Source organism: Musca autumnalis, unplaced genomic scaffold, assembly GCF_047663935.1.
Source record: "Musca autumnalis isolate F117 unplaced genomic scaffold, ASM4766393v1 scaffold_2, whole genome shotgun sequence".
Lineage (NCBI taxonomy): Eukaryota > Metazoa > Arthropoda > Insecta > Diptera > Muscidae > Musca > Musca autumnalis.
The window spans coordinates 14,066,793-14,093,443 of NW_027411755.1; the positions used below are offsets into that span (position 1 = coordinate 14,066,793).

Genomic DNA, 26,651 nt, shown 5'->3' on the forward strand with positions numbered 1-26,651 from the left:
CTAACGCTACAGCCCAGTTCAGTCAGCTGGGTATTGCTGCTACCTTTTCTTGTTCTACCATGGATTGTCTCTTAAAAATGTTGAAAATTCCTCAGAAAAATAAATTTAAAAAATTTTATAGTTGTCATAATTCCCCAAAAAGTCGGTTAAAAGTTCAAAACTTTCATCTGGTACATGATACAATAAGAAGGTAGCAGCAACTGCCGTTTTTGGTAACATAAGATGTCAAAATTTGACATAAATTCAATGCAATTGACACATTATGTTACCGCCAGCTGGGCTTCAGCTGGGCTGATAATGCTACCTTCTTATTGTATCATGATCTGGTAGTCTCCCAAAAAATTCTAAAAAAATCTTCAAAGTTTGTAGCTGTTCCTCAAAAATATTGGCCCAGCAAATATTTGTATTAAAAGCCCACATAATAAAAACTCATTTGGGAGAGAATTCCCCTTTTTCATTCCGTCATTGTTGCCCGTCCTTGCACCTTTGGCATTTTTTTATTTGTTGAATCTTCCAGCTCTTTGGCCTTATAATAATGTGGCGCCACTTCCAATAACCATTTACTTTCAATTTCAATAACCTGACGCATATATTCCTTTGTGGTGAATACCAATTCATGATAGAGCACCCAACGTGGCAGTTCCTCAAAAAGCGATGAATTTGGATGTATCATAACAGTTTGATTATGTTTGATAGTTTTATAATTTCCACCCTTTGAGAGACGGGCAACATGATAAAAATATCCCGCCGTTATAGCTTTTCGAATATTTGTTGTTTCCGGTAAACATGAGACCATATCGATTTCAACACGTTGCATTAGACCCACCAATTGTTCACGTACATCTCGGGCGCGTTTCATTGAACGATATTGGATGAAATTTTCATAACACCATTGGGTACTGTAGTCCGTTTCAACCCATTGATTGTAGACCTGCATAAGGCTCAAATGATCGCCGTGTATGTGATTGAAGTTTTTGCGTGCCGTATCAGCGTGAATAATTTTATCTTTTGGCCTATAAAAGATGGCACTATTTACCGACAACATGGCAGCAATGGACACCAGCTCCTCGGAACATTTGTATCTGAAAAGCAAAGAAAAAAATCAAACAATTAACCTACATAAAGATAACTCCAATCTTGCAACTTACTTCTCACTGGCCAACAACATTTTGCCCATCATGGGGTCGACAGGGAATTCAGCCATTCTCCTGCCCAGTTTTGTCAACTCTCCATGATGATTTAAGGCACCCAAGGCATACAGTTGCTCCAAAGCCAACACCAAAGTTTCATGGGGTGGAGGATCCAAGAAATCAAAATGTATCAAATCATTAATACCCAAGGCCTTCAACATGAGCACTGCATTACCCAAATTAATACGTTGAATTTCCGGAACTGTATTATCCTCCAATTCATGTTTATAAGCCCATGCGGTATACAAACGGAAACATTTACCCGGTGCCGTACGTCCTGCCCGACCAGCTCTTTGATTTGCTGAGGCTTTGGAAATTGGAACAACCATAAGAGATTCCATACCGGTACGTGAATTGAAATTATTTTGTTTACAAAATCCCGGATCAATAACGTAAATGATATTGTCAATGGTCAGGGAAGTTTCCGCAATATTTGTAGCTAAAATAACTTTGCGGGCATTTGGTGGGGTGGGTTCAAAGATCTTGGCCTGCATATCACTGGGCAAATTGGCATAGACGGGTATAATAATAAGTTCCTTAATTTTGGAACCCAAACGTTTGACACGATCTGCCAAAACTTCTTGACACGTCTCAATTTCATCTTGACCCGTAAGAAATACCAATATATCACCCAATGGCTGGGTGGCATGAATCTGTAACACCGAAACACAACATGCATCGATGTAATCTGCTTCTGGTGCCTTTGTGTAGAAAATATCAACGGGATATCTACGGCCAGGTATACGAAATATGGGAGCATCATCAAAGAATTGTGAAAATTTTTCTGCATCTAAGGTTGCACTGGATATGAGGAGCTTCAAATCCGTTCTAAATCTGGCAATATCTTTTACCAAGCCAAACAAAATGTCCGTGTGCAAGGTACGTTCATGGGCCTCATCAATAATCATCACACTGTATGAGCCCAAATCTGGTTCTGATAAGAATTCTCTGTGCAGCGTACCATCAGTCATGTATTTTAGGATTGTGCGTTCTGGAAAGAAGCAAATATGAAATACTGTTTCTCCGGATTGGGGTTATTTTGAACATACCTGAGGTGCAGTCTTCAAAACGTATACTATAGCCCACCTCATTGCCTAGCTTTACTCCCATTTCTTCAGCCACACGAGCAGCCACCGACATGGCTGCCACCCGACGCGGTTGGGTACAACCAATTTTCTTTTTGTCCTCTGTGAATCCTGCCTCAACTAGATATTGGGGGATTTGCGTAGTTTTGCCGGAACCTGTTTCACCTTCAATAATGAGAATCTGAAAAAGGGAATGTGATCAGAATTTTTTCAAAAACATTTCTCAACACTTTCGCGGAAAAAATACAATGTATTTTTGGATTTGTAATTTGAATGCTATAGCATTCACGTCATTTTGAATGCGAACGTGTTAAGATTTTAGAATTTGTTGAGATCATCGATTCTAATTGTTCAGTAATCTACCATGAAATGTTTCATTGTGGGACTTCGGAGTTCCAACATCTTATACTTTACCTGATGCTCCCTTATGGCCGCAATCAAATCATCTTTAAATGGATACACTGGTAACGATATCTTTGTTTCTTCTATGGTCATACGTTTCCTTTCGGCCTCGGACATTTCTGGCTCCTTAGAAGTCTTATCTTTGGAACCATCCATAGTGAGAGCCTGAATAAAATCGATTTGATCATCCAGCAATAGCTCATATTCCTCTTGGGCCTTTGCATCTTTGGCACCGAATTGAAAGCGAGCCGAAGCCAATTGTTCAGCTTCCCATTTCTTTTGTTCCGAATGTGGCAGCTTTTCATTTTCATCAACTTCCACATATTCTTCTTTTTCGCCCTTTTTTAAATCCCTTGGCATATGATATCTTTGGATGCGTTCCAATTCCCTGGCCTTTTCATGTTCCTTGGCAATGGTCAAGAGTTGTTTCTTATATTCACGTTCCTGTTTTTCCTTTTCTGTGAGACTGGAAATAATAAAATATATATTTTAACTGGATTCGAAAACAGATTAAAAACGATATTCTACTTACACTGATTCCTCAAAAAGATACTCATCATCGAGAATATCTGCCTCCAACTCAGCCACCTTATCCTCTTTACGTTTCTCTAGATATTTTCTTCTGGATTCTATACGCAATTTGGGCAGTATTTTGTCCCTATCTTCAAGTTCCAGTTTTAAACGTTTGGCCGCCTCCTCAATTGCCTTCCGGCTTGAGGAGGCCTCCATAATTTTCCTAGTACGTTCCTCATCACGTTTCTTTAGACGTTCGGCAAACTCATCTCTTTCTTTAATATCTCTTAAACGGGATTCTTCTTCACTGTCTAATTCCGAGGAGCTACTGCTCTGGGCCTCACGCTTCCTATTTCTGGACATGATTTTGTCTTGTATATCTTAATATAGTCTATAGTCCTTAACAGTGCCTTAGAAAGTGAGCAGAAATAGGATATAGACGATAAAAATCAAGAATCAAAACAAAATCGTCAAACACAACCGTTTTAGGGCTCTATTGATTGAAAATGACCTAAAAAGGGTTTTATAAATTGTTGACTGAAGGTAAGTTAAGCTGTATGGCCACACATGTAATTGACTCACAGACAGTTTGATTTTACGTCTCTCGTAGTATTTTATACTACAAAAATTAAATTAAACGAGCTGTGTTCCAGAACTAAAAACTTTTTACAATTTTTACGACTTTTACACATTTTACTCGAAAAAGCGTTCCCGTACACAAAAAAGTTGTAAAATGTTCACTTCTCTTTAAACAAAAATGGCGCTGAATGACGCTCTCTTTAAAAACTTTTTACACGACAAATTTGGGCGAGTAAAAAAATAGTAACATGGTTGCCGGCGTCTGATTGGCTGATACGCCGACTTTGACATTTGTCCCAGTTTTTTTGACGTATTTTCCATTTTTCCGTTCCCGAACTTTTTGAATAAACTTTTGTGTGACAACAATTTTTCTCTATTTCTCTCTTTTACGAGTTTTACTATTAAAAAGTACGGGAACGAAGCTACGGTTAACTACTTTTGGAGAGAGAGAAAAGGACTTTATATTCTCTTTATTCCAAAGGTAATGTTGCTTTCAGACAATTAACGGCGCAAAAAACAATTGTCGTAAAACGTCAAAGCAAAGCTAGTGACTTGCGTCATACGACACGCATACATTCAACTACCCCCATTGATTTGTTTTACTTGCGGTGTGTTATTCATCGTTTTTTCCACATTCAACTCGACAGGCTGATGCAATTTGGGAGGAAACTTGGATTATTATAAATAAATAAATTGGAATTGTGAGAAAAAAACTAAAACTACAACTGAAGTAAAATGCCTGCTGAAGAAATGGCCAATTTGTCATTGGGTAAGTAAAGATACACAATCAAAATTTGCAAACTCTTTCGGGCGAGACATCTAGACACGTTGTTGAGGTGGCACACTTCTCGTCGGCAAAATCAATATATGCAAAAACCCCCACATATATACATATACAGTAGTTTTGATTTTGCTGCCAATCGTTTTAGTGCGAATTTGATTTTCCTGCCCAAAAACTAAAATATTTGCATTTTTGTCAAATTTTCAATGCAAATTACACTTTTAACTGCTAATCATCTAAGTGCGAATTTTATCTAAGTACCAATAACATTTGGAAAAATTAACTCATTTTCACAGAGAAATTTGTATTTACCAGCCAAAACTAAAATCAAGTCATGCGACAGTTGCTAACTCATGTACAGGGTCTTTTGTACAGAAGAAAACTATTTTATGTTGATCATTTGTAGACAACCTATGTTATTATGGAAAAAAATAGTTAGGCTTTTTTAGTCGTGGGAACTCTTTCTACGAACTTATAATAATAATTATTAATTATTCCACAAACATCCCAGAAGGGACAAGGGAGACTTTTCTCATATCACATCTGAGGGTTTATTTATTTATTTATTGTGTCACACGCAGGTTGTTGCAATAATACAAAGAAAAAGTTAACATCACTTTCTTTAAAACAGAAATTGAATGACAGATGTGGAAGCAAATATTACGATAATAATTGTTATTTAATTCCATTTCGATTCTTTCAGCTGATGCAAAATAAGCTTTTTGATTATATGTTTTTATTTTATGAAGAGCCAACTCTTTGGCAGGTGAGCGAATCGGATAACTGCCACTTTTTGGCAGCTAAAAATATTAAAGATAAGTGCGAAATTCGCTTTGCTGCCACAAAATGCGTGCAAAACTTGTTTTGGAAGCTAAGTCAAAACTACTGTAGTATGTATGTAAGAATCTAACCATATTCCCAATGTGTCTTTTTAGGAGCAATTTACACTTCCGAAAAGACTGGATGTGATGAATCCGGTGATGGTTCCGAGTCGAAACCATACAAAACTATTCTCCAAGCTATGCGTCATGCCGGCAAGGAACCCTTCCCTGTCATCTATGTCGATAGTAAGGATCCCGAAGCTGCTGAAAAATACGAAGTTGCTGCCAAATCACAATTGAAGAAGATACAAAAAATATGGGTACGTGAAAGTTACAAAACTGCCGACAAGGAAAAACGTGAAGCGGAGGATGCCGAGAAACGTGATAAAAATTTAGAAGAAGCAAAGAAAATTGTTTTAACCGAAGATCCCTCATGGCCAAAGGCTGAAAAGATACGCATCTTCGAGGGTGTTGATAATCGTGAAAAACGCGTCAGAGTCTATGGCTGGGTACATCGCCTACGTCGTCAAGGTAAAGGTTTGATGTTCATTACCCTACGCGATGGTACCGGTTTCTTGCAGTGTGTGTTAACTGACCGCCTGTGTCAGTGTTATAATGGTCTTACATTGACCACTGAATCATCGGTACAATTGTTTGGTACCTTGAAACCAGTGCCAGAAGGCAAATCGGTAAGTGGGGAAGAAACAGTACTGGAGATTGATCAAAAATAATAATTTGTGTTTTTTGCTATTTAGGCTCCTGGTGGCCACGAAATGATTGTGGATTACTGGGAACTGATTGGCTTGGCTCCCGCTGGCGGTGCAGAAAGCATTCTCAACGAAGAAGCTCATCCTGATGTCCAATTGGATAACCGCCACATCATGATTCGTGGTGAAAACACATCGAAAATCTTAAAAATGCGTTCCGTTGTTATGCAAGCATTCCGTGGTCATTACTTGGATCGTGGTTACTGTGAAGTCACTCCACCAACCCTTGTCCAGACTCAAGTTGAAGGTGGTTCTACTCTCTTCAAGTTGCAATACTTTAGGTAAGGAAATTAAAGTATTTTCGAGAAGAGCTGATAAGGATCTTGTATGGATAGAAGGTCTTCTGTAAATAGACTACCTTATCTAAAGACCTGTTATGGATGATAGCAGAACTTATCCAAAGGTTTTCTGTGAAGATAAGGTCGCACTAAAGTCCTAATCTAAACGATGTCAACAAACGAAAGCACACGAATTTGTTTATGCTGTGCGTGTGCTTCTGTTCGTTTCCCATAGGCACCTAACTATAGGCGCTGCACATAGCTGCACTAAAGGCCTAATCTAAATGATGTCTATGAAGAAAAGACCTTCGCCAAAGGCTTTTGTGTATAGATGACCTTTCCCAAAAGGTATTCTATGGATAGAAGACTTTAGAAGTCTTCTACGGAGAGAGACCTTCTCTAAATACCTCCTAAATACTGGAAGACATTACCTAAAAACCGTCTAGCGATAGACTAGGTTATGTGAGGACCTTCTATTGATGTAAAATCTTCTCTAGTGGTATTTTAAAGATAAGGGACGTTTCTAAAGGCCTTTAAAAGTTATCCACTCAGAACAAATTACTAATGACGTCTAACTTCTTCTCTAAAGGCCTGCTAGGTATAGAAGATCATATCCAAAGATTTTTTGTGTAGATGCGGTCTCTCTAAAGGGCTTATCTAAATGTTTTCTATGAAGAAAATACCTTCTCCAAAGGCCTTCTGGATTGAAGACTTTCTTTAAGAGTCTTCTATGGATATTGGGCCTTTAGAGGCCTAGGGAGAAGGTGACCTTCTATAAAGACCTCCTAGAGGCTAGAAGACCTTACCTAAAAGCCTTTTAGGGATAGATTAGGTTCTGTAAGCGCCTTCTATTAATAGAAAATCTTCTCAAGTGTTCTCCCAAAGATGAAGGGCCTTTTCTAAACGTCTTAAAAGAGGGAGAGACCTTCTCTAAAGACCTCCTGTGACTGGAAGAAATTATCCAAAAGCTTACTAGGGATAGATTAAGTTCTGTAATTGCCTTCTATTGATAGTAAATATTCTCTAAGGACTTTTAATGATAGATGACCCTTTTTATAGGCCTTTAAAAGATAGATAATCCTCTCTAAAGTATCAAAAGAAATTACTAATATCATACATATTTTTCCTTATAGCGAAGAGGCCTACCTTACCCAAAGTTCTCAATTGTATTTGGAAACATGTTTGCCTGCCCTGGGTGATGTCTTTTGTATTGCTCAAAGTTATCGTGCCGAACAAAGTCGTACCAGACGTCATTTGGCCGAATATACACACATTGAGGCTGAATGTCCCTTTATTACATTCGATGATTTGTTGGATCGTCTTGAAGATTTGGTTTGTGATGTTGTCGATCGTGTGTTGAAATCACCATGGGGCCATATTGTCCACGAATTGAATCCCGATTTCAAACCTCCCACTAAGCCATTCAGACGCATGAACTATGAAGATGCCATCAAGTGGTTGAAGGAGAACAATGTTACAAAAGATGATGGCACATTCTATGAATTTGGAGAGGTTTGTATGACAACTATTAATGGATTTGAATGGATTTTCTAATGAATTCTTCTTTTTAGGACATACCTGAAGCCCCTGAACGTAAAATGACCGATACCATCAATGAACCCATTATGCTGTGTCGCTTCCCCAAAAACATCAAATCTTTCTATATGTCATCTTGCCCTGAAAACGCAGAGTTAACGGAAAGTGTGGATGTCTTGTTGCCAAATGTGGGTGAAATTGTTGGTGGCTCCATGAGGATTTACAACAATGAAGAATTGTTGAAGGGTTATGAACGTGAGGGTATTGATCCCAAACCCTACTATTGGTATACCGATCAACGTATCTATGGTGCCCAACCCCATGGTGGTTATGGTTTGGGTTTGGAACGTTTGTTGTGTTGGTTACTTAACCGTTATCACATTCGTGAGGTGTGCTTGTATCCACGTTTCTTGGACAGATGCAAGCCTTAAGCAAACAAAATAATACTGGAATTCTATGAAATTAAAGCAGCATTTATAAAATTGGTTATATAAAAATTGTAGTTTTTAATACAAATTTGGTAAAAGTTGCAAGCAACCGAATACCATTTCTCACTCTTCAACATGGCAAATGAATGCTTACAAAATATGCTTAACAAAGAAATAAAGAAAAATTAAGAAACTGGATTCGAATTTGTTTTAATACTTTCATCATGATCGATTTGCATATTGTCCAAAATCTCCTCCAAGTTGTCATCATTCATATAGTTGTCTTCAGCCTCATCATATTCTTCATCTTCACCATATTCTTGATCCTGCAAATGGAAGGAGTGATTATTTTGAATATCATATTTGGGTATTGGTAAATTACCTCATTTTCATAGGAATCCACTTCGGCCAATATTTGCTCCTTGCGATAATGGTTCTTCAGAAGTTCCTTTATTGCATTGCTTACAATTTGTCGCACTTGATTGTCAAATCCCTGGGGCAACCAGCCAGAACGTTCATTACACATTGCTCCAGCCATGGGTGAGGGAATTTTTTCCAACATTTCTTGGATTTTGGGCATGCGTATGTCACAATACTGCAAAGCAAATGAAAAGTTTAAAAGTAAACGATTTACAAATATCCCTTCAAACTCACCCTCATTATACATTGCCGTGATCTGGGTAATTTGTGTTCATCAAAATAAGGATAATTTATGTCCTGTACCAAGGTATTCATTTCATAGTTTTCCAAACAACGTTTTTTAATTGTGGTTTTGCGATCTGCAACCTATCGAATTTGCACAAATCTTTATCATTCAAAATCATTGAAAATTTATACCTCACCCATACTTACGAATTCCGAAACCCCGGAACGAAATCTAAGCCTAAAATCAAAAGTTTGATAATAACGTGAATTGAAATCCTTGCGTGGATCATAACCATAGCGTACATATAAGGTACGCCATGGACCTGTTGAAAAGTAATAGGCCAACGAGGGAATAAGACATTTTAATTTGTCCGGTGTAACACCAGATTCATAGAGCAGGGCAATACGAGTCCAAATGGGACATTCTTCAAATAACTATAAAAGAGAAACTACCAATGAAATGTATGGTTTATAGCCATTTGATGCAACAATACCTTTTTAACTCTTTCCAATTGTTCATCAGATACATATTTTACTTTCATCTTTTTCACAACTTGTGGATCTGGTCTTGTTGGGAAGCTGTCCACCATACTGAATGCCACAATGTCTCTTCCTTCGTAGATGGTCTTTGTTACGACGCCCAAAGTTTCGTGCATACCATCTTCTTTGGAAAAATCTCCCCGGTACATGGCGGTGTGAACCGTTTCGGTACGGGCAAACAGAGTTGGTAGCGATACAACAGGGACATCCTCGCGACTGAAAGAAAATATAAATTGTATTTAGTAAATTTAATAGGAATATTATTCCTTATGTTGACCATTGGCAATGCCTACCTATTATGAAAAACTTACTTATAATAATCCAAATCTATTACAGAACGTGGTAATATGGAATCCAAAGCCATTTTCAATTCTCCGGTATTTTCTTTAGGGTCTGGTGCTAAGGGTAGGTACTGGAAATCACACAAACCTATTGGGAATTGTATATGTATGCATCTTATTCAATTTTTAACAAAATTCATCTTAACTTACTTTCAAAAGTGAAACTTTTTGTTGTATATCCCAATATTTTAACAACAAATTGTGGTGGCTTATTGGGATTACGTTTTGAGCGTCGCACCTTAACGGACAACAAGAGCCCGGCACGTTTACCAACATCCCCACACAATGGTTTATTAAATGGATTGTCAGAATGGAAGCGCAATTCCAAGCGCTTGGTTTCGCCTCCCAAAGCCTATATGGGATGTATTAAACATGGATTAATTGATCAACATCTCTTTTTTATTTCCTTTTACAATTTTTCTGTAATTTCTACTTACCTGTGAGACTTTTGTCAATCCTCCAAGTGTGGTCAACATTTTATCGGTGTTCTTCACCAAACCAGGATACTCAATTAACTCATATTCATTTAATTGTCTGGTCGACATTTTTTATTTTATAATTATATTTTAATTTAGTTTAATTTTCCCTTTTTGGAGTGTTAACGGAGTTTTAAATAATTCTCCCTTTGTTTACAAACTGTTTTGTTTTGATTTGTTTCACGTTGCAAGCTGCCAGGGTTACCATTTCTCAAACGTTCTCTCTCATGGGATACAGAGATGGGGAGAGCTGTTTATTTTTATTTAGTTTACCCGGAATTTGACGGTCCTTTTTCGAAAGAAGACGAAAACAATAGGTCTGTACGATAACCCAAAAGTTTGCACAAATTTGTAAAAACTTTTACAAAATGCTGTTCGATAACAAACTTGTAAAGTAAAAGAGAGCGAATTTGGAGACAATTGTGAGAGAATTTTGGAGAGTTTTGGAGACTTTTGTTACTGAGAACTTACAAGTTTTTGCAAGCAAAATTTTCCTTGTAAGAATTTGCAAGTTTGATCAGCTGATTTAAATTCGAATGTTTTGTGGCGGACTTTGCAATTCTTGGCAAAAACATAAATAAACATTTGGTTATTAAAATAATTACAAGATAAAAAATAAAAGAGATAGCTAAACAAATTATGGAAAACGACTTATTTTGTAAAATAACCTATTTTGTACTTTGTGATGATTGTTTTATTTCTAAGGTATCAAATCCCAGCAAAAAGCGGCGCATCCATGGAGTAGGAGGAACAATATGTGGACGGCCAGCCGTTAATTTATGATATGGAAAGAGAATTATTTTTGTAGCAATGGATAATCAAACAATTTTCGTATACAATCTTCGATTGTTAAATTAAATCTTATCCGCCAAACTTCTTGTTTGTCAAATCAGCTGACTTCTTGCAAGTTTTTGCAAATTGTTGTTCGATAACATTCTGCAAAGTTTTAGCTTTGAGAGGGTAAAATAAGTGGAGAGAAGTTACTGAGAACTTGCTGAGTACTTGCAAGTACTTTTTACTTGCGAAGTTATCGTACAGACCTAATGAAAAAATTAGTCGTTTTTTCTCAATCTCGTACTTACTTCACTCATAAAATGGCCTGTTCCCGTACTTTATAAAGTGGTAAAAGTCGTAAAAGTTGTAAAAGTCGTAAACGATTTTCATATAAATTTTGGGTACGGGAACGCAAAATGTGTAAAAGTGGTAAAAATTGTAAAAACTTTTTAGTTCTGGAACAGAGCTAAAATTAAGTGCTGTTTTACATTTAAACGATTTCTCTTACGATTTTTTGTCTCCTCTTTGTGGTGGTTATTCTTGTTAGGCAGAGTTGCAAAACATAGTAAGAGAAATTGAAACAAAATTTGGTTTTGCAATGAATTTTGTGCATAAAAAAATCATTTAAAGCATAAAATGATTATTTTTTATAAGCATTTTAAAATTTTTATAACATATTTTTATAAAATACCTTCTTTTTACATTAAGAATTTGTAACAAAATGTACACTTGGTACCATGTTACAAAAAAATGCAACCCTGTGTGTGAAATTTACGAAGATGAGCAAAAAGGAGACAAAAAATCGTAAGACAAATCGTTTAAATGTAAAACAGCACTAATATATCTCTTTTCCATCAAAAGCGATTTTGCGATACCTTTTACACTTTTCAAACAGCTGTCCCCTATAATCAGCTGTATTTTGCCTCCTTTCACTTTGAAAGGATTGTGAAGATGAGTTCGTTTCGTTTTTATTCAAAAATAGCGGCAAATGAAATTTATCCCCGCTCAACTGTTAAGATATTTCGTAGTAATAAGAAAATAGTCAAACCAGGAAGTGAACAAACCAAAACAACCCCACAAGAAACAAAAACATTACCTCCAGAAAATTCAACTAGAGGTTTGTTGCCCGTCAAACCAACAGCACCACCACCCTCAAAGGAAGCAACTAATGCATTGCCCATTAAACCAACATCACCTCCACCAACAACAACTAATACTTTGCCAATCAAACCAACATCGACATCAAATAAAGTACCACCTCCACCCGACGAAACAACCAACAATTCTCTCAACCAAAGAAGCAGTGAATATTACGAGAATGTGGTCAAAATTCAAATGCTCTCAGCCAGCTTGCACAAACAAATATTTCCCAATTCGCCAAGAGATGAAACCTACAATATTCTCACCAGCAAAACCACAACAATAAGACAAGATTTAAAACGTCATGGTATTGATATTGAAAGTACTGAAGCTTTGGAAGATGTTGATTTACAACTACCCCCACTTAAGGGTAGGAATATTGAGGAACACTTTATGGAAATTGGTAAACAACAGGTGAAACCTTATAAAGACCTTCTAAACCCTTTACTAACGGTCAAGTCATTGCCCAGGAAACCAGAAAAGTGGTCCTTGCAAGAAGGCTGGACAATATACGATCCGGGAACAGGCATTGGACGCTCCATAGAATATCCCCTTGAAGATGGTTTGGTGTTTGATGTGGAAGTGTGTGTATCCGAAGGACCCATGCCAACATTGGCAACTGCTGTAAGTGAAAAACATTGGTACTCTTGGGTTAGTCCACGTTTGGCGGCAGAACATCCTGAAATGAAAGTAGTACAAAAAATTCCCCACTACACAACAGATGAATTGATCCCCTTAGGTCTTAGGGGACCAAAAATTGTGATCGGCCATAATGTCTCCTACGATCGGGCCCGTTTGAAAGAGCAATATCTTTTGAAAGATACCAAAGTACGTTTCCTGGATACCATGTCCTTACATGTGTGCGTGAGCGGCGTTACCAGCTATCAAAGAGCTTTAATGAAATCGAAAAAAGAACCTGCACCCGAGGACCTGGAATGGTTAAGTCAAAGTTCATTGAATAGTTTGGCTGAAGTCCACCGTTTGTATTGTGGTGGCGAAGCTATAACGAAAGAAGAACGTAATGTTTTTGTTGAGGGCACCCTGCAAGATGTACGTCGTGAGTTCCAATCTCTCATGACTTATTGTTCAAATGATGTTGCGGCCACACATCGAATTTTGGAAAAGTTGTTTCCACTATTTGAAGAAAGATTTCCCCATCCTGTAACATTGGCTGGTATGCTGGAAATGGGGTCAGCCTATTTGCCGATCAACAGAAATTGGATACGTTACATTAATGAATCTGATTTGGCCTATGAAGATCTTAGTATAGAAGCCAAATATCATCTGGCCAGTAGGGCAGACGAAGCATGTAGCCTTATGAAGGGGGAGAAATATAAACAGAACTTGTGGCTGTGGGATGAAGATTGGTCAACACAAGAGCTGAAAATCAAGAAACCTCCTAGTAAGAAAAGTAAGGAAGCCACTGCAAAGGCGAATCCGAATCTTGTCCTCAATGATGATCTTAGTGAGGAGGAAAAGCGTTTATATAAGGAATTCCAATATTTATACGATACCAAATCTCAGCTGCCGGCTCGAAGGCCTTTGTTGCCCGGCTATCCGGCATGGTATCGCAAATTGTGTCAAAAACCTCCTAAGGAAGGGAATGACGATGCAGAATGGAAACCAGGGCCAACTGAAATTAGCACAGGAATGCAAATTGCTCCTAAACTACTTTCACTGTGCTGGGAAGGCTTTCCTTTACACTATAACCGTGAGCATGGTTGGGGATTTTTGGTGCCATTTACGACAAATCTTCCGGAAGAAGATTTCCCTGATAATGAAACTGTGCGTGTGCCCATTGAAGAGCTTGCCAAAAAGTGTCCCATTCCAGAATTCGCTCGCAACTATGCTTCCGAAGCCGAAAGTGATTATGCTTTTGGAAATCTGAGCAAGGAACTTGATGCGAAGTTAGGAAAACGCGAATTCTACAGCAAACCTGCAAAGAAAAATCACACTGAAGGCATTTACAAGGGTTCCGGTGTGTGGTGTAATCATATTGTGGACAATTGTTGTTTCTTTTTAAAGCTACCACACAAAAATGGCAAAAGTCTGAGAGTTGGAAATCCATTATCCCGAGATTTTCTCAACAAGTTTTCTGAGAATGTCCTCAGCAGTGCTGAGAGTGGTAACAATGTGGCTGGTCGCATTATTAAAATTGCTCGCATGATGTCCTACTGGCGTAACAATCGTGATCGTATTATAGGCCAATTGGTGGTATGGCTAACGCCCAATGAATTGCCGGAAAATTTGAAAACCAAAGATTATGAATATGGAGCCATTTGTCCGCAGGTGGTGACATGTGGTACATTGACACGACGTGCCATGGAACCGACCTGGATGACAGCATCAAATTCACAAACTGAACGTATTGGTTCCGAACTAAGGGCCATGGTCCAAGCCCCGCCAAATTATAAGATTGTGGGGGCCGATGTGGATTCTCAGGAGTTATGGATTGCTTCTGTTCTGGGTGATGCCTATGCCTATGGTATACATGGCGCCACTCCACTAGGTTGGATGACTCTTAGCGGTACTAAGGCAAAAGGTAGTGATATGCATTCGATAACGGCAAAAGCTGTGGGTATTTCCAGAGATCATGCCAAGGTTATAAATTATGCCAGAATCTATGGAGCGGGACAGAATTTTGCAGAAGGCTTACTTAAGCAATTTAATCCCACATTTTCACCAACCGAGGCCAGGTCTAAGGCAATGAAAATGTTTGCCATCACCAAGGGGAAAAAGTCCTACAGGCTCAGAAAGGAATTTCAGGAGGAATTTGAGAATAGAAGGTAAGTTATGCAAAATCACATTTTTTTTAAGTTAATTGAATTTCGTGTTTAATTCCTAGCTATTCCGGCTATGAGGCCTTGAAACTATCCTCTTCAAATAATCGTGGAGTAGATGAAATGTTTGAAAAGGCCCGCTGGGAAGGGGGCACTGAAAGTGCCATGTTCAATCGCCTAGAAGAAATTGCAAGTGGTGACGAACCTGTAACCCCCTTTCTAAGTGGTCGCCTAAGTCGTGCTTTGGAGTCGCAAAATAGCCCCGATGAAAATCGTTTTCTTCCCACCCGCATCAATTGGGTGGTACAAAGTGGTGCTGTTGATTTTCTCCATCTAATGTTGGTTTCAATGCGTTGGCTGTTGGGTGATAAGGCACGATTTTGTCTTAGCTTTCATGATGAATGTCGTTATTTGGTTGAAGAGAAATATGCCTATCAGGCAGCCCTGGCAATGCACATAACCAATTTGTTGACACGAGCATTTTGCTCCTCACGTTTGGGCTTACAAGATCTACCTATGTCTGTGGCATTTTTCTCCTCCGTTGAGGTAGATACGGTGTTGCGTAAGGAGTGTACCATGGATTGTGTAACACCATCAAATCCTCATGGCCTTAAGATCGGCTATGACATACGACCGGGTGAAAGTTTAAATATATATGATGCCATAAAAAAGTCGGGAGGTAATGATGTAAGGAAATGGCAATGGATAAAATGATATGGATTCTTGACAAGAATAAAAACATGGACAATAAAAAACACTTACAATTTTATTTACAAATAAGTATCTTATGTTAAACGTTTTAAAACTAAACACTTAAATTTCTAATCATCTTCTTCACTGGGAACATAATCGGATCCACTTGAATCGGCAAAGGGATCAAAATCACTTTCTTCTTCATCATCATCGTCATCTAGATATTGATCACTGGTAGCTAAAAGTAAGATGTCATTAAAGCTTTAGGTTCCTAGTATTAGGGCCATTATTACATGTGTTCTTTTACTATCTGATCGATTTAAAAACGCAAAATAAACCAATTTGGTGTCATTAAAAATATAATTTTTATATTGAAAGTTAATTCCAAGAAGCTCCTCCTTGAAATTCAATCATCATGATTATGTTAACCGAAACGCTATAAATCTGTTCGGAAAATCCAAACTATAACAAAAGAAGACTTATAATAATGGGGGTATGACTGTAAAACCTACCAACAGGCCGTGGATGTCTAAAGTTACGAAAATGATCTGCATTTTTCCTATAACAACGCCGGCCATATTTACACTTGGGAGCACCTTCTACTGGTGACGGCATTCGTGGTACTTGATAATCATGATCGCCAGGATGTGCCTTTTCCAAACGATGGTTAGGATTTGTTCTAAAATGTAAGATTAATAACAGATTTGTATTGCCAATAAATTGATTGGAACAAGTATCCTTTAACGACACCGTACATAAAAAAATGGCTGCTTTCTGCACAAAATGTAATTTCCGCAAATACCTCTAGGCAATGTACCTACATTTTATTTTACCTAAAATTCACCTTTAAACTATTCTCTAAATTTAAATCTTTCTCCCGCTTAAACTTCCTTTACCGACCCACCGCAGGAAATTATGAAAGAAATTACAACAGATAGTGCTTTTTATGCCGAAAATGTTTGTTTACTTGGAAAAAATTTACGATTTTGCTCCTGTATATAGAAGAAAGCCATAAATCGCCGGCTACTTAAAAAAAAAAAAAAACTTGGGATTTAAAGGAAATTGTATTTATTTCTGCAAAGGGTCGGTAAAGGAAATTTGTTCCCAAGTAACAATCTTATCTTGCTTCAAATTAAATGTTCTTTTACCAAAACCTTTGAACTAATCCATAGAAACAGTATATTTTAATCAAAAAACGAACTCAACTCCACATACCATAGCATAAACCCTAAACTTTAATTGCCCATAACTTCCAGTATATCGTTGGAATCACAACAAGTGTAAGGACTCCTTAAGGTGCCACTAATCGTATCTTATAATCAATGTCAAATCATCAAACTCCTATTTCTCAATTGTTTCGCCTTATGATGAAATTCAAAGGAATGGGATAGTATTAGTGGAAGCGTAAGCCTATCTCCACGAACACAAACCAACCTGTAACATTCCTGTCCATATTCACAGGAAGGACGTGTTGCTGCCTGTCCACTTGATTCACCCATATTTTTTTACGCGGAAACGTCTCTTAAAATGTTTGTTTACACCAAATAAATAGCACATAAAAAATTGCTTAAGGTTGATTTAAACTAGACAATACTTATCAAGAATACATACAGTGACTGTAAAAAAAAATGATGCAACCTGAAATAAAAAATGTAAACGTTGGTAACTTGGAAACGAGTTGAGATTTTTTAACAATTCAAAAAACAATTTTGTAGGCCGAAGAGTTATCCTTAAGATGACATACAAAAATATTTCGTTTTCAGTGTCGTTATACTAAAATTTTACCGGAAAATAAATAATGGTCCTTTTAAATATGAGCATAAAAAATGATGCACCGCAATAATCGATTAGTAATTTCCAGATTTGTCGCTTTTTATGCAATTTTAGTAATCAGAATGGTAGAATCATGGTACAATAATTCTTAGGTAGGCCACAGCTAACAGCTGATTACAATTTTTTTTTGTTATGGCTTAATCTGTCAAAGCCGTGTTGACATGCAGAGTTGATATTTATTATTGATCAAAAAATTCAACTCTGTTTTGTTTTCATTTCAACATTTCGTTCTTCTTCTTTGTTTACTCATCCGTTATCATTCATCAAAACAATTTTGACGTTTGAAGCCATAGCGACAGGGTTGTATTTTTTTGGCGATTCTCATACCTGGCCTACCTATGAATTATTGTACCATGGGTAGAATTATTGAGTTCCTATCATTTTTAGTGGCTTTGTCAATGTTTCCGATAGGGAAAATTATATTATTGACGTAATATTGGCATGATTGTAATTAATGTCCTTTTGTAGGCAATTTGGCTAGAAATTTCTAGTTTTTGAAGTTAATTTCCAAAACAAAAAGAACATGAAAATTCATTCTAATGATAAGTGAAAAGCCGTGTACTAGCCAGGCTTGCCCTATATTATACTAGTCTTTAAAGGCGTTGGCCTGTAGGCCTATTCTGTAACTTTTATCGATTGAAAAGTTGTTAAAATTCCTTTTGTTTTTGTAACAACTACAAACCAACAAATGAAATTGTTGTAAAATAAACAATGAGTAAAGTTGTTAAAAAGTTACTGAATAGGGGGGCAGATAGAGCTAAAAATCGGGGCATATAACAAAATTTCTGACACTTCTCTTTGAAAATTGTTTTGAAAAATATTCTTACTAGGCGTTTACACCAGACAGTTTGTCTTCAAATACAACTCTGATTTACTAACACATGCATACATTTGTCGTTTGTCTCTCAGCTGTCCATCAGTTTTTCACAGACAGCCGGGTTGACAAATTTTTGACATTTTTGTGAAAAAGAAGTGAGATGATAATTCAAATGTGCTGAAAACAAAAGAATATGTACAAAACCAAATATGTAAACGGAAAACAAAAAGAAATCGGTGATTTTCATTCATAATTTTACAACTATTTTCGCAGTTGTCTGGACGCCTACGTCACACAGGCAAGTTGTGGGATTTTGACAATCAATACATGAAGTCAACTGTCCTGTCATTTGTAAACGCAGGGTTAACAATGTTCTGACCATGGGCTGGATTCTTGTTCTATGAAAATTTGAAATGAAAAATTTTGCCTTTATAATCACCCTTATTACGGTTGGCGTTGTCGTAGGCGTTCAAGTGTCGTAGACGTAGTCGTAGGCGTTGTCGTAGTCAATAATTTTTGGTATTATGTAAAATTTTCGACTACGTCTGTTTTGTAATAGATTGCAAAAATACAGGGTGTTGAAGATTATTAACATTTTCGACTATTACACGCCACCCTGTTATAAAAAAGAAAACAAAAAATAGAGTCAGTTAAAATAAAAAAAACTATTATTTATTAATAAACCATAAAAATGTTAAGTGTGGGTTATTTTATATCCGACGATGAGGATGAATATACTCCGAACGATTTAAAAGTAAGACGAAAACAGTTACGACAAGAATCAAACATATTTTCCATGACTGATACTCAGTTGCTGTTGCTGAAATCCATTTCTGTGAGGTGTATTTGTGACTAGTGGGCATAGATCCTGGTTCACTTGGACCTGTTGCTCATTTCCATGAGTGATACCTATGCTTACAGGGGTTATTGTGCGGGGATCCTGATTCACTACGACCTGCGGCTCTTTTGCATGAGGCCTGCTTACGCTTTGGGGAGTAACTGTGCAGGGATCGTGGTTTTCTAAATCTTCATGGATTATACATGCTTCAAACAGTTCTTCCTCAGTGGTTGTTTCTCGAAGCGTTGAAGGCTGCTGGATTTCAATTGACTGATTGCCCGCGTTTACAATTGTATCCAATTGTAACAAGCTGGATGCTGCTTCTTCCGTGTCTGTTAGTATGTACTGTTTGAAGGATCCTCCAGCACGACATTCCGCCTTATTGTGAACTAACTTCTTCCTTAACTTGAATTTGTAGTCAGCCCAGACTTTCATCCAACCCTCACCTGTTCGTACTGGCGGTCCTAAAATGTTGAGCCATGGTACAATAATTCATAGGTAGGCCAGGTATGAGAATCGCCAAAAAAATACAACCCTGTCGCTATGGCTTCAAACGTCAAAATTGTTTTGATGAATGATAACGGATGAGTAAACAAAGAAGAAGAAGAACGAAATGTTGAAATGAAAACAAAACAGAGTTGAATTTTTTGATCAATAATAAATATCAACTCTGCATGTCAACACGGCTTTGACAGATTAAGCCATAACAAAAAAAAATTGTAATCAGCTGTTAGCTGTGGCCTACCTAAGAATTATTGTACCATGTGTTGAGCTTCGTACTAATTTTATTCCACTCTTCTTTCACGCTAATTTTTTTTATTCCATTGCTGTAACCTCTGGCCAAATTTGGATTGTTCTGCAAAATCTGGACCATTGTGTCAAACTGCTTTTTTGTGGTGACTTTTGTTCTAAAACATGTGCAATATTATAAAATTTATACGAAAATATATAATCTTTTTGTTATATAGACACATACCTTTTGTTTAAATCCATTTTATTTGTTCGTTTTTATTAACGTTTTAAGAAATTTGTCTGTTGTCGTCAACAAAATCTGTAACGACTAATTTCACAGCGTTTCTCGTAATAAAACGCCTCTCGTGGTAGCAAAATTGTAAAAGAATGGCATACAGAGTTGTAATATCTCGTATACGACATACATAATACCAATTAGTCGTTGCGAATATGTCGTGTACGACATACATAATACCAATTAGACGTTACGACACGTCAATTTGCAATTTTGGATACGACTACGCCAACCGTAATAAGGCTGAATAATTTTTTTCATTTGACAGTTCGTTTTTTCCTTTATAAAAGTTTTCATTTCACATTTTAATAGAAACAGAATTGAGCACCAGGTTTGCTTTTACAAATATAAAAATGTCAACACCCTTTGTTGCCATTCAGGCCCAAACAATACTACTTCTTGCGAAGCGTTTTGATAGCTAGTTTATTTATTTAAACTCAGGCGTGTGTTGGCTTCTTCAACAAGTAAAATATCGATTTTTGCGCCAGTTATATTGATTTTCATCCGAAATATGGGTTTTATACCACACAAAGCCCACAAAAATACGACATATTTTGAAAAACCCGCACCAAAAAAGAGCTGGAGTATTTCTTTAAAACTCGTTGAAGGGAGTAGTATTGTTCGGCTTGAATGGCAACAATGAGTTTTGAAATTTTTGTTTTTATAAAAGCGAACATGATCTAAACACTGTTAAGAATATTTCTGAAAACTATTTTCAAAGAAAAGTGCAAAATAAGTTGATATATTCCCCGATTTTTAGCTCTATCAGGGCAACGCCTTTAAAGACTAGTATAATATAGGGCAAGCCTGGCTAATACAGGACCTTCCACATATCATTAGATTGTTTGTACGTACTCTGGATATAACCCTTAAAGATTTTTCATGTTCATTTTTTTTGGAAAATAACTCCAAAAACTAGAAATTTCTCGCCAATCATGCCAATATTACGTCAATAATATAATTTTTCCTATCGGAAACATTGACAAAGCTTCTGAAAACGATAAGAAATCAATAATTCTCCCATTCTGATTACTAAAATTGCATAAAATGCGAAAAATCTGGAAATTTCAAATCGATTATTGTGGTGCATCATTTTTTATGCTCACATTAAAAAGGACCACTTTTTATTTTCCGGTAAAATGTTAGTATAACGCTACTGAAAACGGAATATTTTTGTATGTCATCTTAAAGACAACTCTTCGGCCTACAAAATTGTTTTTTGAATCGTTTAAAAATCTCAACTCGTTTCCAAGTTACCAACGTTTACATTTTTTATTTCAGTTTGCATCATTTTTTTGACAGTCACTTAATATAAAAGCAAAATTGAATAATTCTGTAGCTGAATCCTGAATCTAGATACGGATTTAAGGAACAAATTTCCTTTACCGACTGTTTAATCCAGCCTGAAGAGACCGGATGTTTAGCTGCGAAAGCAGAAAGTTTAGGTGGGACACCAAATGATGAGTGGACTGTATATTTTAAAGCGTAGCTTTTGTTGTTGTTTGCCTCGTAGAGGTTGTGCGGTGTAAATAAACGAAAAAGAAGAGAAATAAAAACACAAGGGTTTTTAGTATTGGTGTTTGGTATATTTATTGGATTTTTGCTCGTAAAGCTTTTACCTTTTTTCGTTAACAATACTTGTTAGTAATGTTATTTGGACGAAGTCCGTGAACGTAGTTCGTTTGTTGTGCCTTGTGTCGAATAACACACTCTCCTCAAACGCAGCTTTAACTAGACTTTGGCGGGCAAACTGTCAATCTCTCTTGTCAGAATATGTCAATATTACTTTGCGTCGAAAGCGCAAAGTTGGATGATTTACGTAGTCGACTATTTCTGACAAGGGGGGTTGACACATGACTGAAAGTCAGTCGAATTAGAATAAAAATCACATTTGAACTTAAACACCGACCCTTCGCAAGTTTTCTTAAGTAGCCGGTCTTCAACCTGGGATTTTTCAGACTGTTTCTGTATTTCGAAAGAAGAATGTGTGCGAAAGAAACACGTCCAAACTCCTGTGTGTTTTTCAAATCTGTTTTTTGTTTTGAAGCGAAAGCAAAGGTAAAATTATTTTGAAAACTAAAGTTCGGGCGTGTTTCATTCGCACACATTCTTCTTTCGAAATACAGAAACAGGCTGAAAGACTTTCTCCTATGGACAGGAGCAAATTCGGCTACGCAAACAAACTTTTTTTAAATCGTAAATTTTTCCCAAAGTAAACAATGGAATTTTCGGCACTTCGGAGGCATCTATCTCGGAAAGTATACATTTCCCCAATTTTTTCCATAATTTTCTGCGGTGGGTCGGTAAAGGAAAGATATGCCGGATTATGTTTTCCTAAGGTTAAAAAGTTCCCTCTGTTTCAATAAACTCAGTATTCATCACAGTTTATACAGTTGGCCATTCAGAGTTCTGTTAACAACATTTGACAACAAACATAATAGATTGTTCATTATTGTGATTTGATTTCCTTTGTATTTTATGTATTTGACAGCAAACTAAATAGTCAGGGCTAACTAGTTTGGGCTGAATGGCCAACTGTATAAACTGTGGTATTCATTAACTTTACGTGTTTAACCTTCCCTCACTTAACACACTACGAAGTCAGTCAGAAAACCAAGTGTCTCCAAGTGATTTCATGAGAAGATATTGAGTTGTTGAAGGGGTTTTCGACCTTTATATCGGCTTTAGTCTCCTGATCGCAACAATACATTTGTCAAAACAAAAGTCCGTTGACGTTCAGAGGAAACAATAGTTCTGTTCGATAACTTCGCAAGTAAAAGGTATTTTAATTTTTTTCTTTCGACTGTTCCTAAAACTTCAACACAATATACACAATCATTGTATGTGTATGTGCTGTTTGAATAATATGCCAAACAATTTTAAAAGCAATCGAATTCAATGGTTTTTAAAATAGTTTTTAGAACATTTGTATGGAAGAAATTTGTCAGCTTTTCATTGAAACAAACATTTTATCATATCCACTACTCGATTATGTGGAGAAACCTTGGCCCATCATTCATTTTTCGTGTTTTTTATAAAATGCTCAACATTGGTATTGTAAACAAACCCACTTGTTGCTTTTGTGTTTACTAATTTTGATGTTTTAGGAATTCAGGAAAAACAAGGGTTCTATAGATTTTTCCATTTAAATCTACCTCTTACTTATACCATGTCTTTTACTGAAGAAGTTTGTTATCGAACAACATTTTGTAAAAGTTTGTACAAATTTGTATTATCGTACAGACCTAATACATCTCGGTATCTGCAATATATTACTCTTATGTTACACGCTGAAACTTTCATACGAAACTTTCCCATTATATGCTGTTTATATTAGAGCTTTTTGCAGGGTTAACCTTCTTTATGAGGATTTGTTTGAAATATAAGCAATGGAATTGACATTTAAAACCCAGTCGGTTTGTTAAATCCGGTTATATATAAACGGGGTATTATTTTGGCGTTCTTAGGTCGAGTTCCCCATTACAGTAATTTCATAAAATTACTTTTGTATTGGACTCGATCTATGAACGCCAAAATAATGGGAAAGTTTCGTATTAAAGTTTTAGCGTGTAACATAAAACTGAAAACAGATACAACGTTTGATTAAAGTTTTGCGTTGGGCGTCGAGAAAAAAACAACAACAACAGGGCGACGACGATACCAAAGTCCAGCGTTTATCTGTTTGTCGGCATATATTTCAAATGAATTTGAATTTTTCGGCATCATGCCCAACAGTGTAAAAACGGCCAAAACGACACAAAACTTTAATCAAACGTTGTATCTGTTTTCAGCTTAAGAGTTAGTGGTAAAGAAGACAAAATTTTGATGTTTTCCATGAAAATATAGGTTGACAAATAATTTCCCTTCTGGGATTATACAATATTAAAAAAGACGGCAATACCAGATTCATTATGTTTATGATTGAAAAAAATCTTTTTTAAAACGAAATAAAATAAAAATAATATATGCTCTGTTCCAGAACCTGCAAGATGCTACTATTTTTTACTACGATAACATTTTTTCCTTTAAGTTATCGGAATAAATAGTAAAAATTAGTAGATTCTTGCAGTTCTGGAACAGACCAATAATATGTTGTGATTTGTGTTTTAAATCTGAAATATAATTAAATAATTTTGAAATTGAACTTGCACAAGAAAACTGCATGCCAGTCGAACACTTTTCGGGTATAAAGCTGAAAACAGATACAACGTTCGATTAAAGTTTTGCGTTGGGCGTCGAGAAAAAAACAACAACAACAGGGCGACGACGATACCAAAGTCCAGCGTTTATCTGTTTGCCGACATATATTTTTGGCCTTCTGCTGTTATTTATCTGTTGCTTCGATATGCCTGCTACAAAATCAGCGAAATGTAAGATCTGTGATGGATCTATTACCAAGACGCAGCCTAGTGTCCTTTGTAGAGTTTGCGACCGGTGTATCCATACATCGTGTGCTAAAGTTGATGAAAAAAATCTGCAGGCCCTGAGGGCGGAAAAATCTTTTGCATTTATTTGTGATGCTTGTGAACCTAACATTAAGAAAACCAGTAAGAATGATGGAGTCATCGATAAAATTAACAGTTTGTCTGCAGTTTTGGATAACTTTATGCGGAATTATGAGACTGAGCAGAATCGCATTAAAACCTCTTTGGATGACTTAACGAGAGAAGTGACAACCTGTGTTTCTGAGATGAAGTCTGACTTGAAACAGTGCACTAATAACATTCAACGTATAGAAACAACAACCACTTCCAAATTTGTCGCTCTTGAGAGGGAGGATAACGTTATTCATAGGAGACTGAATCGTCCTGACATTCTTATTGGTGGTCTACCAGCTGGGCTAGAGAACATGGAAGCACCTGTGATTGCCTTGGGCTCCTTCTTTAATGTGCCTGTTGCTAGTGTTGATATTCAGCATGTGTGCTATATCAATCAGAAGAAGCAAATTCTTGTGAAATTCAATAAGGTCTCTACTCGTGATAATTTAATGAGGGAGTACTTCAAAACGCATAATCTCCGACTCTGTGATATTCTGAGTGACCAGGCTGGAGACTTGACGAACCGAGTGTATCTAAATGATCACTTTTCCCCTGCCGCTGCACACTTGAATTTTATATACAACAAGCTTCGACGTCTTGCAGTTATCAAGAAATTTAAAATTCTTAATTCTGATGAGCCTAAAGTTTGGCTACTTTTTTCTGATGGTACTAATGATACGTATAACTGCAGCCAGTGTGAGGCATTGCTTCGTGACGCTGATGGAAGGAATAATTGATGCCTGTTCATTGTTTTTTGTAGCCAGTTATTATGTACACTATTACTTCTTATTTCATTGCCATTGATTATTCACTTTTTTATTTTGTCATGCAGTCTAAATCTTGTTTTTGAGTTTTTTGATCAGCTGCGTTAGACTTTGGTAGATATATTTTTTTTTTATAAATTTTAATATGTTAATTAGCAATTGTAAATTTTTTCGTTTTATTTGGTTCCCCGCTATAACTAAGTTCTTGGCATTTGATGTCTTTTGATACAAATTTAGGTCATGTGGTTAGCAGCAGCGCGTATATTGCCTCAGTTCTTGGATCATGCCATGAGAAATTGAATGTTGGTCATTGGAATTGTCGAAGTTTAAGACCGTCCGCTAGCTCTACAAAATTTGGCGAAATTATGTCTATTTTATCTGGGTCTCACTTGAATGTTGTTGGTGTTTCAGAAACATGGCTTAAGCCCGAAGTTTTTAACAATGCTGTTACTATACCTGGGTATAAGTTTCTGAGGAGTGATCGTGTGGACGTAAGAGGTGGTGGTGTCGGCATATATATTATGCATGATATTCGATATAGGATAGTGCATAAAACATTTGTTTTGGGCAAATGTGAGTCTCTCTTTGTTGAGCTGTTGTTGGGTGATATTAATGTCTTATTTGGTGTGGTTTATCTGCCTCCTCCAGGAGATTTTGCTGCTTTTGAGGATCGTCATGCTGATTTATTCTTGGGTTATTCTCGAATTGTTGTAGTCGGGGATTTTAACTGCAATTTGTTCGACTTACATAAGGCTTTTTCTGTCCGATCTGCTTGCTTCCGGTTAAACCTATCGGTTTTGCATAATTCGTCACCTACTCACCATGATTTATCTCATGGTTCGTCCTCTTTAATTGATTTTATCTTAGTTAGCGATTGTTCCATGATTCACCTCTCAAATCAAATTATATGCCCATCGGTTTCTGATCATTCCCTCGTTTTTGCCTCACTTAACGTCAGTATGAACACAGTTTGTGAATTTGTTGAATATCGTGATTACGCTAATATTGACTGGTATGGAATATTCTCCTATTTATCTGCTTTTGATTTTGACACTTTGTGCGTCG

At 36.7% G+C, this 26,651-nt stretch overlaps 5 protein-coding genes across 6 annotated transcripts; 2 read left to right on the forward strand and 3 right to left on the reverse strand.

Moving 5' to 3' along the window:
• Window positions 1-450: 450 nt before the first annotated feature.
• On the reverse strand, window positions 451-3,698 carry l(2)37Cb (DEAH-box helicase 16 lethal (2) 37Cb). The gene is made up of 5 exons (XM_073967061.1): window positions 3,210-3,698; window positions 2,690-3,143; window positions 2,240-2,456; window positions 1,149-2,181; window positions 451-1,082 (listed from the first exon to the last, which is right to left on the reverse strand). Exons 1-5 carry the CDS (start codon window positions 3,551-3,553, stop codon window positions 455-457), a joined length of 2,676 nt encoding a protein of 891 aa, XP_073823162.1. The 5' UTR covers window positions 3,554-3,698; the 3' UTR covers window positions 451-454.
• A 540-nt stretch (window positions 3,699-4,238) lies between these two features.
• On the forward strand, window positions 4,239-8,578 carry AsnRS (asparagine--tRNA ligase). Of its 2 annotated transcripts, none has more exons than XM_073967062.1 (5): window positions 4,239-4,538; window positions 5,486-6,060; window positions 6,127-6,419; window positions 7,550-7,928; window positions 7,988-8,578. In XM_073967062.1, exons 1-5 carry the CDS (start codon window positions 4,505-4,507, stop codon window positions 8,381-8,383), a joined length of 1,677 nt encoding a protein of 558 aa, XP_073823163.1. In that variant the 5' UTR covers window positions 4,239-4,504; the 3' UTR covers window positions 8,384-8,578. The 2 variants fall into 2 exon arrangements, with proteins under 2 accessions (XP_073823163.1, XP_073823164.1); XM_073967063.1 differs by having other exon boundaries at window positions 4,324-4,538; window positions 5,254-6,060.
• On the reverse strand, window positions 8,435-10,705 carry l(2)37Cd (general transcription factor IIIC subunit l(2)37Cd). Its single transcript, XM_073967064.1, has 8 exons — window positions 10,344-10,705; window positions 10,057-10,258; window positions 9,877-9,994; window positions 9,520-9,781; window positions 9,233-9,460; window positions 9,035-9,166; window positions 8,763-8,975; window positions 8,435-8,706 (listed from the first exon to the last, which is right to left on the reverse strand). The coding sequence occupies exons 1-8, from the start codon at window positions 10,449-10,451 to the stop codon at window positions 8,566-8,568; spliced, it is 1,404 nt and encodes a 467-aa protein (XP_073823165.1). The 5' UTR covers window positions 10,452-10,705; the 3' UTR covers window positions 8,435-8,565.
• Window positions 10,706-12,046: 1,341 nt separating this feature from the next.
• Window positions 12,047-15,831, forward strand: PolG1 (DNA polymerase gamma, catalytic subunit tam). Its single transcript, XM_073967066.1, has 2 exons — window positions 12,047-15,082; window positions 15,142-15,831. Exons 1-2 carry the CDS (start codon window positions 12,108-12,110, stop codon window positions 15,788-15,790), a joined length of 3,624 nt encoding a protein of 1,207 aa, XP_073823167.1. The 5' UTR covers window positions 12,047-12,107; the 3' UTR covers window positions 15,791-15,831.
• On the reverse strand, window positions 15,825-17,355 carry LOC141393705 (uncharacterized). Its single transcript, XM_073967071.1, has 3 exons — window positions 17,204-17,355; window positions 16,282-16,448; window positions 15,825-16,007 (listed from the first exon to the last, which is right to left on the reverse strand). The coding sequence occupies exons 1-3, from the start codon at window positions 17,266-17,268 to the stop codon at window positions 15,898-15,900; spliced, it is 342 nt and encodes a 113-aa protein (XP_073823172.1). The 5' UTR covers window positions 17,269-17,355; the 3' UTR covers window positions 15,825-15,897.
• Between the last annotated feature and the right edge of the window lie 9,296 nt (window positions 17,356-26,651).

Coding starts and splice junctions, on each gene's coding strand:
- LOC141393705 (XM_073967071.1), bottom strand. CDS start 17,268: ATGGGTGAATCAAGTGGACAGGCAGCAACACGTCCTTCCTGTGAATAT. Junction 16,449..17,203: donor TATGGACAGGAATGTTACAG/GTTGGTTTGTGT, acceptor CTTACATTTTAG/AACAAATCCTAACCATCGTT. Junction 16,008..16,281: donor TAGACATCCACGGCCTGTTG/GTAGGTTTTACA, acceptor TCTTACTTTTAG/CTACCAGTGATCAATATCTA.
- PolG1 (XM_073967066.1), top strand. CDS start 12,108: ATGAGTTCGTTTCGTTTTTATTCAAAAATAGCGGCAAATGAAATTTAT. Junction 15,083..15,141: donor GAGGAATTTGAGAATAGAAG/GTAAGTTATGCA, acceptor TTTAATTCCTAG/CTATTCCGGCTATGAGGCCT.
- AsnRS (XM_073967062.1), top strand. CDS start 4,505: ATGCCTGCTGAAGAAATGGCCAATTTGTCATTGG. Junction 6,420..7,549: donor TTCAAGTTGCAATACTTTAG/GTAAGGAAATTA, acceptor TTTTCCTTATAG/CGAAGAGGCCTACCTTACCC. Junction 7,929..7,987: donor CATTCTATGAATTTGGAGAG/GTTTGTATGACA, acceptor TCTTCTTTTTAG/GACATACCTGAAGCCCCTGA.